The following is a 15,766-nucleotide window of genomic DNA, read 5'->3' on the forward strand; positions in this document are numbered from 1 at the left end:
CCACCTAGGACCCTAGCATATAGCAGAAATGATGCAAAGTTCACCTATCTCTAACCTCTAATTTCTCGGGAACCTGTCCACCAGATCACTTGTCAGTAGAGCCGCTTCCCCTGGAGGGAGGTTGGCTCTGGGTAGACAAAGGGGTTAGCTGTAATTTCCCGTGAATGTCAATGAACCTGACAGAGCAGGAGTGTGGCCACTTGCGCAGCGTCCCAGACTTGTTTCTTCTGTTGCCCTTCTCCACATGTCTTCTGTTTATACGATCACATTTGCAAATGCCTGGATCCCAGAATGAGTTGACCACCCATCCCTTCTGGCTCTTCATGGAGAATGTGCTTGCTCCCCTTCCTTCTCTCCCACGTCATTTTGTCTTTGGTTTTGTTTTTCCCACCATGGCAGAGGCCTGTCCCAAACATTGGGCACCACCCTGACCTCCCCCTCCCCCAGTGTTTCCCTGACACTTGGCATGGTTACGTGGCAGAGAGTACTGCACTTCCTTGATCCTGCCTTAAACGTCCTGTCTTTTATCTCCCAAGCTCACTATCTGGATAGGGTAGTTAAAGGTATGGTCTTCCTCTATGTTCCTGTTGTCTTTGTGTCTGTGTTTGTGTGTGACAGTAAAAGAAGAAATGTGCATATAAAATGTATATACACACACCATCAGCATGACGTGTCTACATGCTGCCCCGCCCCCACCCCCACCCCCGCTTTGTCACAGTATCCATTACTTAGTGAGGGTGGGTTTGGGGGTCACAGGGTGGTTAAGAGACCCAGAACATCGTTCTTTGCCCAAGCCACTTAGATCTGTCTGTGACATTACCATTGTATTGTTATCCTCCCATCACCCATGCACCCTCCCCCCCTACGCCTTTCACCCTCTCCACCCCACCTCATGTCACCCCACCCATTCATTATGGCCCTCTGGCCCATCAGAACTCAGACACTGAAAACCAGCCTGGGTGGCCTGCAAAAGGAAGAGGCTCAAGAGCAAGAAAACACACTATTGAGGACTTCATTCCGTGACTGTTGTGTCCCTCCATGCAACAGTCACAGTGCAGCATCCACTGCGTGCTAGGTACACATGCCAGGCCCTGGACACAAGAGCTAGACTGAAGCCCTGGGGACTGGGTGGTCTACCGCGTGCTGTTTTCCTTTACAGAGAAGGCCTGGCTTTGGTAAGTTTGCTCTTTGAAGAGGATTCTCTAACGGAAAGGCGATTTGTAATATTTGGGACATTTCCGTGGCCTAGATGATGTCTAATTCTCCACAGAGACCCCATAGCTTTAAGAATAAGGCTCAGGTTGAGACTTCTAAAAGACCCAGCACTTCATAAGGAGAAACATCATGTCACAGCTTTTAATACTCGGGTCTAAACACGCTACCCAGCACAATATGTGTGCTTGTTGGTCAGGAATGTGTGCTCTGTAATCGGACCTTGAATTGAATCAGCTCGAACACGTGGTAGCCAGGGTGACCTCGGGCAAGTCACGTCACTATTACGTATGTTTCTGTAAAATGAGCATGGTGGCTGGGCTGCCTCACAAGGTCAGCTCAAGGATGCTGAGAAGCAGTGATTACCGAGCACTAGTACCTGGGCAGGAACGCTGCACAGCAGATTTAAGCTGCGCTGTGTTACTGTATTCCTGTTCTCTTCCTTCACTTGAAAGACTGAGCTGGGGTTAACACCTGAGATTGTCAGAGGAAAGGGTAAACTGGCTTTCTGCAAGAGAGAACGGCAAATGTTAAAAAATTAAGGAAAAGGTTTGGGAGAACCTTACTACTTTTATTATCGCTATGACCAAATACCTAACGAGAAGCAGCTTGAGGGAGACACGGGTTTATTTTAGCGGACAGTGTGAAGGGATGCTGTCTGTCATGGTGGAAATGTGGCAGCAAGACTGTGAGGCAGCTAACCACATTACGGCAGCAGTCGGGAAGTAGAGAATAGACAGGAAGTAGTCAGGAAGTAGACGTCAGCAGGCAGGAAGTAGAGAAAAGACAGGAAGCAGAGCCAGGCTCCAAACACCAGTGATCCACTTTCCTACAATGAAGTTCCACCTCCAGAAGGTTCCCAAACATCTGGGTAACACGTGTTCAAAGATAAGAGTCTATGGGGGATAGTTCGCGTTCAGACAACAGGGACCAATCATGACCAAATGCTTGTCAGCTGGGTCAGCCTTGCCGAAACAACCAGTGTATTACTGGGATCCAACTAAATGGATAAGGTTCCTTGACTTTAATACGCTGGCCTTTACTGAGAATAAAATCATACCAGCAGGAAATATATGTATCTCAGCGGCCTCCTGGGAATCAGTACACTGTCACCATCAAAATGTCAAAAAACATTAAAACAAAAAACTTCGTAATGGAATCATTATTCAGTAGACTGCTCCCTACTGTGTGAAATGTTTAACAACCATGAGCCTTGACTACTGTTAACTTTTTTCAACAAAAAAACAGAACTAATGCTGCCCATTTTTGTTGAATAAGGAAGCTGAAGTTGAGGGAGTTTAGTGGCTCATCTGGGTTGTCCTTCAGGGACATAGTGAAGCCAAAGGTGTGGACTTTCTGCAGGTGTGGACTTTCTGGTCGGATCTGGACTTCCAACATTTTATATTCTGTCATGATAAGTCACCCTTTAGGTGACTTCTTTATTTCATAATTTCCAATATTTTATATCCAAATCACATATGCCACATGTATCCTCCCTAGGAAAGAAGCAGCCCACATCCTTTCTCAAACCACCTGCTCTAATGTAAGCATCAAAAACTCCAACAGGTGGGATAAGGGCTAATCACTTAGAAAGAAGACCCTCGCCATTCCAGGCAGGGGCTTACAGGTTGGGGAATTTGACGTGGGGTCAAAGAGAGCTACCGAAGGTCTTAAAAGAGCAAGATGGCAGACGTTTGTGATTTGGAAGGCTCCCACTAGGCCATTTTGTGAAAAAGGGATTGGGGGAGAATATTAGACACAAGGAGGTCAGTTAGACCAGTGATATCATCTAGATGAGAAAAGATGTTGATCTTGTGTAGGGAGGTGAATGCAGAGATGAAAAAGTGCAAGAGGACCAAACACAGGGGAGAAGGACATTTGGTAGGTGGCAGCCATGCTGCATAGCTGACTGCTACTCTGCAAGATTCAGAAAGGCTCGTGGCCATGGCTGACGTTGTTCAGCTGCAAAGGGGATATTGAGATGAAGTGCTCCCTTGTCACTTAAAGGGCATCGTTTCTTTTGAAAAGCTTAGCTTTTCTCTAAATCTTAGAGCTACATTATTTTGGCTCTGGCAAATGCCTGGTGTGAGACCTTCCGTAGGGGATTGTTAATGTCACTCGGGCTCTCTGAATTATTGATGAGTTTCAGGGCTTGTGGAATTAATGAGCTTCTGCCATGAGGAAGGATGGGCATGTTGCTTTAAGAAAATCAGCAAGTCACCCTGGAGGAGGCTTTCTCCTGCTTGCTCTTGGGGGTTTGATGGGCACCAGAAGCAAGTTGTAGAGTAAAAGGGAACCAACTTTATTCTACTCACAGGCCCCTCTGAAACCAAAGAGACGGTGCAGGTTCTCGGGGTAGAAGGTGGTTCATTTGAAGAAACTGACTGTGGATAAAGTGTCCCTGGGGTTCAGTATTAAGAGTGTCCCTCCCCTGGGTGCCTCTGAGCAGCACTGAGTATGTACAGAGGAATTCACAAGAACCCAAGAGGGGTGCCATGGAAGAGGCTTTAATAGCAATACAGGAAAAATGAGTCCCAAGACCAAGATAGAAAATGCTCTGACAATCAAATATGCAGTTTTCTGTAGTAAGGTTATTGGCATTCAGTGTGACTCAGATAAGAATGGAAATGGTTTCTAACTTGCTTGACCACAGATGTTTGGTGTTTGGTGTTGGTAGTAGTTGTGGTTGTTTAAGATGGGATTGTTAGCTGAGGTTTACCTGAAACTTTCTCAGTAGCCGCGGATGACTTAGACTCCTGACCCTACTTCCTCCACCTCTCATGAACAGGAACTACACCCAGGTTATACAGTTCTGGGGGACAGAGCTCAGGGCCCCGTGCATGCTAGGCAAGCAGTCTCCTAACCGAGTCCCACATCCAGCCCCTGTAGCTTGTGAAGATGCTTTACCACCAGTCCTTCACAGAGTTCCTTACAAGAATGGGTGTTTAAGATCTTGTGCCAACAGAGGTGGCTGCACAAACCTGTCATCCCAGCGCTTTGAAGGCTGAGTCAGGTGGATCACAAGCCCAAGGCCAGCCTGGGCTACTTAGTGAAACCTGTTTCAAAAAAATATATATTACATTTAAGTTTAAATCTTTCCAGAGACACAGTAAGGTAAAGAAGCACAGAACAGAAAATGCAGACAAAATGGCGTTATAATAAAATGGGTTGCATTTATTAACCAGCTGATTGAATCTGATGTTCTGACCTTCTTCATTGAGTCAGTTTTGCTAGAGGCACCTAATGGATCATTCATGTTATATATCAGGAAACTGAGGTCAAGACAGGGAAGGTAGCTTTCTCAACTCCTACCGATCAAGAGGGAAGAGTCAGAACCCAGTTCTGTCTATTGATTCATTTCAGCAAGTGGGTGGTGAGTTCGTGCTGTGTGAAGGCACTGGATGAATCCCCAGGTTGCCTTTCTGAAGTCTGCATTCTAAGAGAGGGAGTAAGACCATTAAACTAATTGCAAAATTAATCAATGACCAGAATAATTGTCACCAGAAGGACAACATGCTAGGGAAGCAGTAGGGCGTGGTGACCCCAGAACCCTGTCACTAGGGTACCTCTTCACTTCAGAAAGATTAACATTTATGAGGCCTAAACAGTGGCACAGTTTGGAGCAGCAAAGGGTTACTCTCCAGTGAGTGCAGTTCCTGGCGAAATTAATACACAGTTAAAACCAACCTAATGTTAATGACTCTTTATACTAAATGCCCCTCCTTTCGGTGCTGAACAACCAGCTCCCATGCTTACTGGGTTGAGTAGCTGGCATGTACCATGTCACTTGATCCTCTCAGTGCCTCTTTTATATATACAGATATCAAAACTGAGGTCCAGGGCTAATTTAATGATCTTCCCACAAAAAGAAAACCCAGTTAAGATACAAGATGCCTTCAGAGTCCCCACAGCTACAAAACAGGTTTCGCCTTTCAGTTAAAAACTTGAAACCAATGGTGTGAAACTGGAACTTCTTAGAAAATCCGGAAAAATGTTTCTTTTTTTTAGTTGTGTGTATTTTCTCACACAGAGAGAGCCAGGTTTTGTGTGTGAATAAGGGTACATGCAAGCCACAACATGCTTGCAGAGGCCAGAGGATAAGCTCAGGTGTTGCTTATCCATCTTGTCACCTTCCATCTTGTTTGAGACAGAGACTCTTGTTCACCACTGCATACACCAGGCTGGCTGGTTCTCAAGCTTCTGGGGATCCTCCTGTCTCAACCTACCATCAACTTCCATCTCTAAGTAGGCACAGTGAGGTTACTGTGTCTGGCTTTGTGTGGGTTTTGGGGATCCAAACTCAGAAGCTCACACTTGCACAAGCAAGGTGTTTTATGCACTGAGCCATCTCTCTGGCCCCAAAAGTCACACCTTTAAACACCTAGCCAGGGGCAAGCCATGGAAGACCTAATCAAATGGCAGCTATCTTTGTCATCACTGTCCCGAAGCATCTACCAGAATTTTACAGCCTACAAACCAAGTCTACCTCATCACGAATTTTTATAAATAAAGTTTTATTAGAATACACTGTGCACATCAGAGCATGCCCCTACTTTGACACTGCAGCGGCCGAACCTAAGTGATTATAACAGATTCCTTAAAGCTCACAAGGGGCAACTCTTTCTGTTTGAGGCTTTACACAACAGATTTTGTGGGCTTTGATCTAAATAACTGCCCTCGTGTTCTGTCTTGCCTTTCTGTGAGCCCTGCTTGTGCTTACGACAGCAACTCAGGCAAGTATACACCCTATCTGTGCACATACTTCCCCAGACAGAGAGAAGGTGAGGGTACGTGGAGCGTTCTTCTGCCCCGTTCTGGCTGTTTACCAGGCGCATGCACCACGCATGCCTCATCGTGCTGAACCCTCCTAATGCTCCTATGTTATTAGGCTATTAGAGTTATAATATTGGAGTTATAATATTGGAGTTCTAAGAATTTAATAACATGGCTGGATTCCATGGCCACTGAGTCACAGAGCTGGCCTTTGGTGCGGCTCCCAAGCTTGTATTCACAAACAAACAGTCATTTCTGCATCTTATGAGATGCTGAACCTTACAGCAAAATAAAAGAACCCCTTAGTGTGTTTAAAGCTTTCACCCTTCTTTCTCTAAGATTAATCCCAATATGAGCAGTTTAATTAAAAGCAGTCCCTGGCCAGGTGAGCAAAACTTTCAGTGAGACTAACTGAAAGACAGGAGCAGCTCTGCTGCCTGAGATCACTCTGGGTGACTGACCATGGCAACTTAGTCAGAATGCGGAGCAGTCCTCTGCGTGTCACCCACTGTCTCTGGTACCCGGTGGTCCAGATTTCTCCGTGGTCAGTTTTGAGGATGGCCACTCTACGTTTCCTTCTAAATTTTCTGTGTGACCCCTCCCTGAGGACACATGGGACCAGGGTTTCTTCCTTTGAGGGAAAAGGACAGTGGCTGTATTGACTTGTTGGCAGCTCCATTGACTGTCTCAAGTGGAAACAAACATTTGCTTTTTGTTGGAATAAGAGTCAACTATCAAAGTCCCCTGAGCCGCAATGTTATTTAATCTTTGTGTGCTGATTTTAATATGCATTTTTAAGGTCCTTGAAGCACCAGTCTCAGGTTCTGCTTGAGCAGCTGCCCATGAGCGTCTCTGTAGGCCAGGTTGACAGTAGACAGCCACAGTCATGTTTGCTGTCCCTTTAAAAATAAAAATAGCGAGCCACAGATACGGATAGCTCAGCTATCCGATGAGGCATGCTTGAAGCTCGGGCCTCAGTCACTACCACTGCAGAAACCGGACAGGGTGGCACACACCTGTAATCCCAGCACTTGGGAGGGAATGAGGAAGATCAGAAGTTCAAGGTCACCCTCAACTGCATAGCAAGTGTGAAGTCAATGTGGGCTACGTGAGAGCCTGTCAAAAAAGAGAGAGAGAGAGAGAGAGAGAGAGAGAGAGAAAACAACCACTCAAAAGGTATTCAGTTCATTTTCCCTGGTTTCATGGCAGAATATTTAATTTACAACCAATTTACTGTGGCTCATTACAGTAAAACACGATAAGCTTTCCAGCTGAGGAAGTTTGTTCACACCCATGCCTTCCCTGGAGTCCAGGCTGGAGCAGAGGTGAGAAGGAAGCCAAGGACAGCATAGTTTGATGGCCACTCAAGGAAGAGGTTTGCCCATGATGGAAATGAGGACTCAAGTGAAATGACAGAAATGAAAATAATCCAAATGAAAGAATAGAACTAAAGTGAGCTGGGAAATTTAGCATTTTCTTACACATAGATTTCCTACACTTTTTTTTAGTGTGTGTGTGTGTGTGTGTGTGTGTGTGTGTGTGTGTGCGTGCGCGCACACATAAAAGCATGCAGTCCTTGTTTTCAGGTCATGAGTCTTGCATGGCAATAGTTTTTACTTTCTGAGCCACAGACTGTGCAGGGTTGGAAAAGGTAGTAAAAAAAAGCAAAAACCTGTAAGTCTACTTGACTAGTACTAAAAAGTCCCCACCTTACCGTGTGGTCAGAGCAGAAGTAAGTGTTGTCCTATTCATCTCGATGAGTTCATCCACATCTTCTCAGTCATAGGTTCAGGTCTCTGCTTTCCAGAACATTTTATGTTATCCTTTGGTAGGGTACCTGCTCCTCCAGAATACCGTTAGACACCAGCCAGCTCTAGGCCTGAGCTAGTCCACAGAAGATGCTTAGCAAGTGGCAGGCAGCTAGACACAGAGATGAGCAGCTTGGAAGCAGCCTGCATGGACCTGCTTCTGTACCTGAGGCCAGCAGGAGTTTGTCTATGTTGTGAGTCTCCTGAGCGTCTCTGGTACAAAGCCCCTTTCAAAGTGTAGTATAACACAATGGTACTAGAAGGGTCTGAACCTGCTTTCTCAAAGCAAAGACCTTGTCTAGAAGAAAATAAGACCAAATAAATGAAAGCCCTAATGTCCACTAAAGTTGAACTAGTTGCAAGAACTTAAAAAAAAGTATACCTCTAGGCCAAGTGTGGTAGCACACACCTTTAATCCCAGCACTCAAGAGGCAGTGGCAGGAGGGTCTCTGTGAGTTGTAGGCCAAGATACAAGGTGACCAAGCACAGGAGCGTGAGCAAGGGTCAAGCATAGATGGGAGACCTCTCTGGTCAGATGCTGTCGGACTTTATCCACTAACAGCACTTCGTCACTTGTGAAACAGGGGAGGTGTTAGTGGAGGTGCTGAGGCTCCAGACCTGTCCCTGCTGCTTCTGATCATATTCTCAGTAAGTCTCCTTCCCTCTCTGAATCTTTGTTGCCTTCTCTGTAAAGTGAAGGTCCTTCGTGGCGCCGGCCTCCCAGGCTGCTGAGACTGGTAGATTTGAAAGCAGCATTTAAGCAGCAGGTGTAGCGTGAGCGCAGAGGTGGCAGTTGTCGGGCACCAGTCCTTGACTCTCTGCTTTGTCTTGCAGAGGGCTGTCCTGGCTTGTGCAATGGAAATGGCAGATGTACCCTGGACCTGAATGGGTGGCACTGTGTCTGCCAGCTGGGCTGGAGAGGAGCTGGCTGTGACACATCCATGGAAACTGCCTGTGGAGACAGCAAGGACAACGATGGAGGTAGGGATCTGGCATGTGTGGACCCTGGGCAGTTCCAGCGATAGGTGACAAAGACAAAAGAGTAGAAATTGCTGGATTATCAAGGCACCAACATCCTAGGCCACCCGTGAGAGGACAGAAGAGTGCACGGGTGGCCTAAGGAATGGGTGCTATGGTTGCTGAATTTTGATTCACTAAAATAAGTGGATGTAAATGAAATTAATTGGCATCTATTGGCCGATGGAGAGAAGGCCTGGAGAAGGGTCCTGAGCGAAGTTCTTGGTGGAAGGCTTGCCTGGCCAGGGTTTGAAAAAGTGGTCCTTCAGTATCTCAGATGCTGTGGAGGTTGCTCCTGCAGGGGCGGAGACTCACTCACTTTGATCAAGGCCTCTCCTCTGACTCTGGAGGTAACACCAAGGGACACTTCCCCTCACACTCTCTCACAAAGGTTTACTTTTATTTTTTCAAGTGTTGGGCAGTCAAAGCCCAAGGGAAGAGGGGTTAGTCTTACGGAATATTCGTTAACTCGGAGTGAAAATTACAACTCTGACTTTAATTCCCCATGCCTCCATAGGCATGGTACTGGCTGTCTCTGAGCCTTACTCTCCTCGGTTGTAAAATGAAGCAGTCTATCCATGAAGATTATTCAAGTCTTTATACCAATCGTAAAACCAGCTTTCATTTCTCTATTGTGTAAACTTACATAAAGACATTCCTAATAAACTCCACATTCCCACCTGGAAGAATCTGGTTCTACCAACCTCAGGGAGTTAGTGAAAAAATAAAGAGAGATATGAAGACAAAAAAAAAAAGCTTTTCTTTTTAGTGTTAGCAGCTGGCACACCTAGGCATCCCTCTTTGATTTAAACCCAGAGACTTCCTGGTGCACTGCATGTTAGATACTGTAAACCGGAAACATCCTACCTTTTGGAAATTTCTTACCTAGAATGCTTCTACAATTTCAAACCCCATAAGGCTCAAAGGCCAAGTGTGTAGTATTGTAATTTGGCTGCATTGGTTCTGGGATTCCAGAACAGCTGCTTTAAAGCACTGATGTTTGAGCTGCCCTAGAGTTGTCTGTCCACTGCCCGAATCCCAAAGGCAGCCATGCAGATAACCTCCAGACTAGGACTACGAGAATAATTTATGAACAAGGTGCCCATGGGGTCCGTGATCTCTAAGCAGAGGTGTGTGTCCTCTGAAACCTCACAGTGTTGGCGTGTCCCTTACTCAAGCTGAAACTTGACATTGTTCACATGCCCAAACATGCAGAGTCTCTTGTGGAGGACCACGTCTTACACCAGGCGCAGAGATGCTTGAGTCCCGTCCATCCTCCAGAAACCCTCAGGGAGGAGAAAGTCCCGAGGCTGAGTGTTAAAGGCTTATGCTAAGTGCTGTTGGAGCGTTGTGTTAGTTGTGAGAATAGGAAAACATTTATCAGGAAGGTGATACTAGGGCAGGAAGGATTTATGTGAGGGAAGGGGTGTTTTGTTCTCAAGAGATGACGTAGAAAGGGCAGGGCAACATGGATAACGGTTCCAAGCATCCTCGTCTTCAGGTAAGACGGAGCACTCAGGCTCTGTCTGTGGGAAAGTGGTCAGCCTCCCCTGTCTATATAATACCCTCAGCATCCCACTGTGTTTTGTGTGTGTGGCTGCAAGGCCAGCGATAAACAGTAATGTTTATGGAAAAGAAGGAAAAAGGAGAGAAGCTCCTCTGGGAAGTCATTCCCTTCCCCAGAGTCTGAGGTCTTGGCCCAAACTTTCAAACAGCTGTGGAACATCTGGGCAGATAAGGAACTAAACGCCCTTGCAATGTTCAGAGAACACATAGTCCCCCATACACACATGCAAGAACAGGCTACAGACCAGGGCTTGTTCGTTCCTCTCCATAAAATGTAGCACCAGACTCTACACCCTGGTGGTCATGCTCCAGAGACAGCCAGCACTGAAAACAAAAACAAAAAACACAGTTTTCACAGAAAACCTGGGCCCACAGTAGCCCCAAGCCCCATGTTATAGGAAATGATCCAGACCCTAGGGACTAGCAGACTTCTCCAGCTGCTCTGAGCCATGAGCCAGCAGAAAGCAAAAGAGAACAACCAGAAAATCCCCAATTGTGGAAGAACATACCTCGTACGTTTTTTGAAGCATATTATAGAGCAAAATGAGTTTGTATGTACTTTGTGGCAGAGCCGTACAAAAGCTGTGCTGTGAGTTCATTCATTTGCTCCACAAATGTTCACTGAGCATCTGCACTGCTTCAAGCCCCAGCTCCCAGGGTGGCAGAAGTAAATCCGAAGGTCTCTGTGCTTGCACAGTGTGTAACCTAGAAAGACAGGAAACGGGAGGGGACTGGATATCTTGGGTCCCAGCTGGCACAAATGATCATCCAGGTATTCAGCTGATATTGTCAAATGCCTCAGAGAGAACAAAGGGACAGTTTGAGCCAGGAAGACCTCCCAGGGGTCATCACAACCGGAAATACATACAACCATCTTGGGAGGACACATCTTTGGCACTTGGTTCTCAACTGTGAACCAAGGCTTCCTAAGTCAGGCATGCCTAAGTTCCTAAGCTCAGTGGGCTCTCTATCTATTGGCAGAGTCCAGAAGAAAGATCAGAGGGCCCCTCTTTTGCAAGGTAGCATGGATAAAATAAGCTACAGGACCAGAAGGCACAAAGATTGTTCTCAGTGGCCCTTTATCTCTTGGTCTTGCCCAAGCAGAGACAATTTGGTAGAAGGAAAAGCCAGGCCACTGTGCAAGGAGCACACACAGAGGCCAAATGTAGCACTGGGCTGTTTTCTATCAGCCAAGCACACATTTTCTTGGCTTTTGCCTTTCACAGGGCATCACAGTCTCTCCTGAGGGGATCTAAGGTGAGCATGGCCCAGTCTCCCTCCCTCAGAAAGCTCACAGTCAACTGGAAAGAATTGTTACCCCAATGACTAACTCCAATGACAGCAGAATGAAGTAAGCACCTTCATGTTAGCTAAGGCAGGGAATGCAGCATAATGCCAGAAAGTAATTCAGGCTGAGAAAATGCAAGAGGCCCTTGGGGGACAAAGTGCAGGAGGCCCACTGTGTGGCTGAAATAACTGAGGGGCTTGAAGGAGAAATTAGCAGAGCTTAATGTTGAGTCTAGACTAGAAGAAACTTTGTCTCCTTTCTTCTCCTCCCCTGCATGGCATAGACAAGGAAATGGGAAACACAGATATATGACCTCATACATCTCATTATGGTCACACAGAAAGCCAATAGCTTGGCCCAGACTAGGAGCCCAGGCTGGAGCTGCGCCACTGCCTATGGCCTTGTGCATCTAGAGCATGCCTGCTTCTCCTAGAGAGTTCTCCTCCTCCTCCTCTCCTCCTCCTCCTCCTCCTCCTCCTCCTCCTCCTCCTCCTCCTCCTCCTCTTCCTCCTCCTCCTCCTCCTCCCCCTCCCCCCTCCTCCTTCCCCTCCCCCCTCCTCTTCCTCCTCCTCCTCATCAAAATGTGGGATTGTTTACCCAGATCTGAACAGTCTTTGAGGAAATGCCACAGAGCCTTCTAGACCATGGGAGAACCCCCGTATCATTTGACAGGTTATAGCTCAATGATGTACCCATGCGGTGACACTGTGAGGGAGGTCGTATCGATGTCCCTCGCAGTCTCCCGAGGAAAAGGACACAGGGTTTAGGTGTTGTTCTACACAGTTCACAGCACTGACCGGGAGCAGTCTGCCAGCATCTCGGAGGCCTGGCTGCATAAGAGCTTTTCACTATACCCAGAGCTCAGACCTGGCTCCCTTGTCAATCGCCAAAACCCAGCAGGCTACCTGGAAACTCCCATTTCCTCCTTTATTCCAACTTCCTAGGCCTAAAGCAATCTTGTTCAAATTCAACTTGGATCCCAAGGTTCATTAAGAATGCTATTGCCGTGTTTTTAATCTGTGAGACAAAAAAAAAAAAAAAGTTACACAATATGGTTGAATTGGGAGCAGTTTTATTGGTTTGTTTTGTTTTCACGTGTGGTTGTCTGTTGTCTGAACTGAAAACTAGAAGCATCCTGAATGTGTCTAGGAAGCAGCTGGTCTCCTGAGCCTCTGTTGGGTTGCTCAGTGCATCTCGAATGCCTCAGATTTCACCCCAGAGAACTGGGTTCTGAGAGGACCCAGAGGGGCAAGCGAGGGGGTGGGGGGCTCTGACACCCACACAGCACCAGAGCACTACTTCCTCTGTGTGTTCTCAGTGGCCGAGGATCTTACCCTATGCAAATCCCTTCATGAAATGCTGTCACACACATCTTCTCTACTGACACACAGCGACCATCCAGGAGAATTCAAAGATGGTGGAACAGTGGTCCATCTGTGCAGAGTGACTGTCAGCTGAGGGAATGATGCCTCCCTTGCAAGGTCACAGCAAAAACTACAGGTTATAACTTCAAAACGCCTGTGATTAGGCAGTGTAACACAAAGATCAAAATCTCCTCCCCCGAATTCAGATTCCCCTGCTCCTCTTCACCTAGGGTGAGTTACTCAACTTGTCATTTCTAAGTGTCACTCTCTGATCCTTTCCACCTGAAATCACAGAGCATCGTGTTTATCGTAAAAATGTATTTATTTTATAACTATTTTTCATTGAAATTTTGCTCTGTGAAGCTTTATTCTATCTTTTTCACATAAAGGTATGACAAATCTTTTATATATTGGTGGATTTTGACCATGTTTTTATTTTCCTTGTTAAAATCTGCATTCCGAGCTGCGTGTGGTGATTCACACCAGCAATTCTAACAACAATGATTCTGATTCACACCAATAACTTGGAGACTGAGACAAGAGGATCACAAGTTCAAGGCCAACAAGGGCTACCGAGTAAGACCTGGTCTTGAAAAAGAAATCTATTCCAAACAATTACATATTTGTAGAATAAAATGTCCACATATGCATCATTCTCAAAGCTCCCCCTTGTAGGCAGAGACATTACATACAAGGACACTGAGTATGAGAGAAATGAAATAAGTTACCCAGCCTCACACAGTGGACCAGCAGGAGAGCTAGACGAGACAGGAGCTATAAAGTCTGTAAAGAAGATGCCAGAATAAAAACTCCACTGGAATTTAAACAGCCAGATCCTTTTTGATAAAGCCTCTCTAAGCGGCTTCAATATATAATAATCTCTTCCATTGCTCTCGGCCCCATGAAAGACAATCATGGTGGTGATACCCAAATTGACAGATGCAACCCAGGAGAAATTTCAAGAAAACTGAGAACAAAGCTCTCCATCCCTCTCTCCCTCCCCCACCCCTGCCTTCCACCCCATCTCCCACAGTGGGAATGGAGCATTCACACAAAGCCCCACCATCTGGTAACCCTCCAGACTATCTCTAAACCACGTTTCTCGTGATAAGAGACAAGAGAGAAATTGACCTTTAAAAATCTTGTGTTCTAAGGAGCAGATAAAGATTTCACAAGGCCTTTTGAAAGGAGGCACAGAATTCATTACAGCAAACGACAGAAACTTCTCTGGGATATGTACAGAAAGGGGCGGCACGCTCCCCCTCCCTCCCCAGGGCCTCCTCCAGGGCTGCTCCCAGCTTCCTGTAGGAAAGTTCTGTGGCAGGACTGCAAACAACAGCAAGATCTGTGGCTGACGCAACCTGATGGAGAGACTGACTTGCAACACCAGTTTAAGGAAGCCTTCAAAGAGCCACAGTAAAAACTGCTGATTCCTAGCAATCCTAGTTCGCATTTAAGCATTCTATCCTCCAGGATATAACCCACCTTGGGCTCAGGTGGGTCCCTGCCTGGGGGATCTCCGTCACCTCCTGAGCTTCCCTTCTTCTCCATGAGAGGGATGGTCTCTTCCTGCATGGCTTCAGTCACAGCTCCCACCCTCAGTGTGCCTGGCCAAACTGATCTGTCAGTTAGAGTTGAGAGCCTAGCTTAATCATCCGTGCATTTGTTCCTTTATACAGCGACAAGGTGCTGTAGAGCAAAGATGCAGAGATAAGCAGGGCATTTCCTGGCCCTGTGGAATGGGAACAGGGATGAGGGGAACCAGGATACCCAAAGCATTGATATAAACAGATACAGAATGTGGAAATGACTGGCATCCATGTAGAAAGGAAGATGAGGGACTGAATTCCCAGCTCTGCCACTTTGCTGGCAGCATACACTGGGTAAATTACTCCTCCTCAACCTCAAACCAAGACTCTCCTTTGTAAAAATGAAAGGCTTAGCTCACCCATTAGTTTTAGTAGAACTCACAACAGGCTAGCCCTGATGAAGACAGCCAGTGGCATGGAGATGCTAGGAGGTGACCATCAGGTAGGCTACTTCATTCATTCTCACCAAGGAGCATGCTCACAAAACAGGAAGAGACTTATTGCCAAGTGCCCATTCAGGGACAGCAGCTGTTGGAGTCACATAGCAAAGAGGAAGCCATTTTAATCAGGTCCGTAGGATATGTTCTCAAAGAAGAGCGATGCACCCAGCACAGGGCTTCACAGCCGTAGTCACTGCGTGGGGAAGACATTAAGCCATCGCTTCTCACGCCCTCCTTGTAACCACTGCTCTCTGGACAATCCCAAGAAGCTGGACAGCCTACGACCCTTGGGCTTTTGCGAGCACATCGCAGCTCAGTCCTGTGCAGCACATGGCTAGAGCGACAGCTGCTAGCCTGAATGTCTCCCCTCCCCCACTTCTGCAGGTCAGTTGATACCTACCTGTGGGCAGGCACTGATGGGCACATGAGATGCAGTAGCACAGACCACAGCTGGAAGTGTTTGAGTACCCTGGGTCTCAACTTAAAGGGTCAGGAGTACATGAGCCCCTTCAGAAAGTTTCATACACTATCCCAGGGACCCTGGCCTCCGCTGCTCCTTATCCTGATTCTGCCTTTCTTCTAGCCATACCCCTCTTCCCTTTGCTTTGCCCGCCACTCGTCATCCGGGTCATTGCTGGATATGGCCCTGCCACGTCCTTCCACCCGCTAAGAGCCCTAAAGGCAGTTTCCACATTTTCTTCTCTTTCTT

At 46.8% G+C, this 15,766-nt stretch overlaps 1 protein-coding gene across 1 annotated transcript in view; it reads left to right on the top strand.

Moving 5' to 3' along the window:
- Tenm4 (teneurin transmembrane protein 4) overlaps nt 1-15,766 on the top strand; it is a 388,185-nt gene that overhangs the window by 281,901 nt on the left and 90,518 nt on the right. Inside the window, 2 exon segments of the mRNA XM_060367590.1 lie at nt 537-563; nt 8,628-8,774. Coding sequence (XP_060223573.1) covers nt 537-563; nt 8,628-8,774 — 174 coding nt within the window.

The sequence above is a fragment of the Meriones unguiculatus genome, chromosome 14 (assembly GCF_030254825.1).
Source record: "Meriones unguiculatus strain TT.TT164.6M chromosome 14, Bangor_MerUng_6.1, whole genome shotgun sequence".
Taxonomy (NCBI): Eukaryota; Metazoa; Chordata; class Mammalia; order Rodentia; family Muridae; genus Meriones; species Meriones unguiculatus.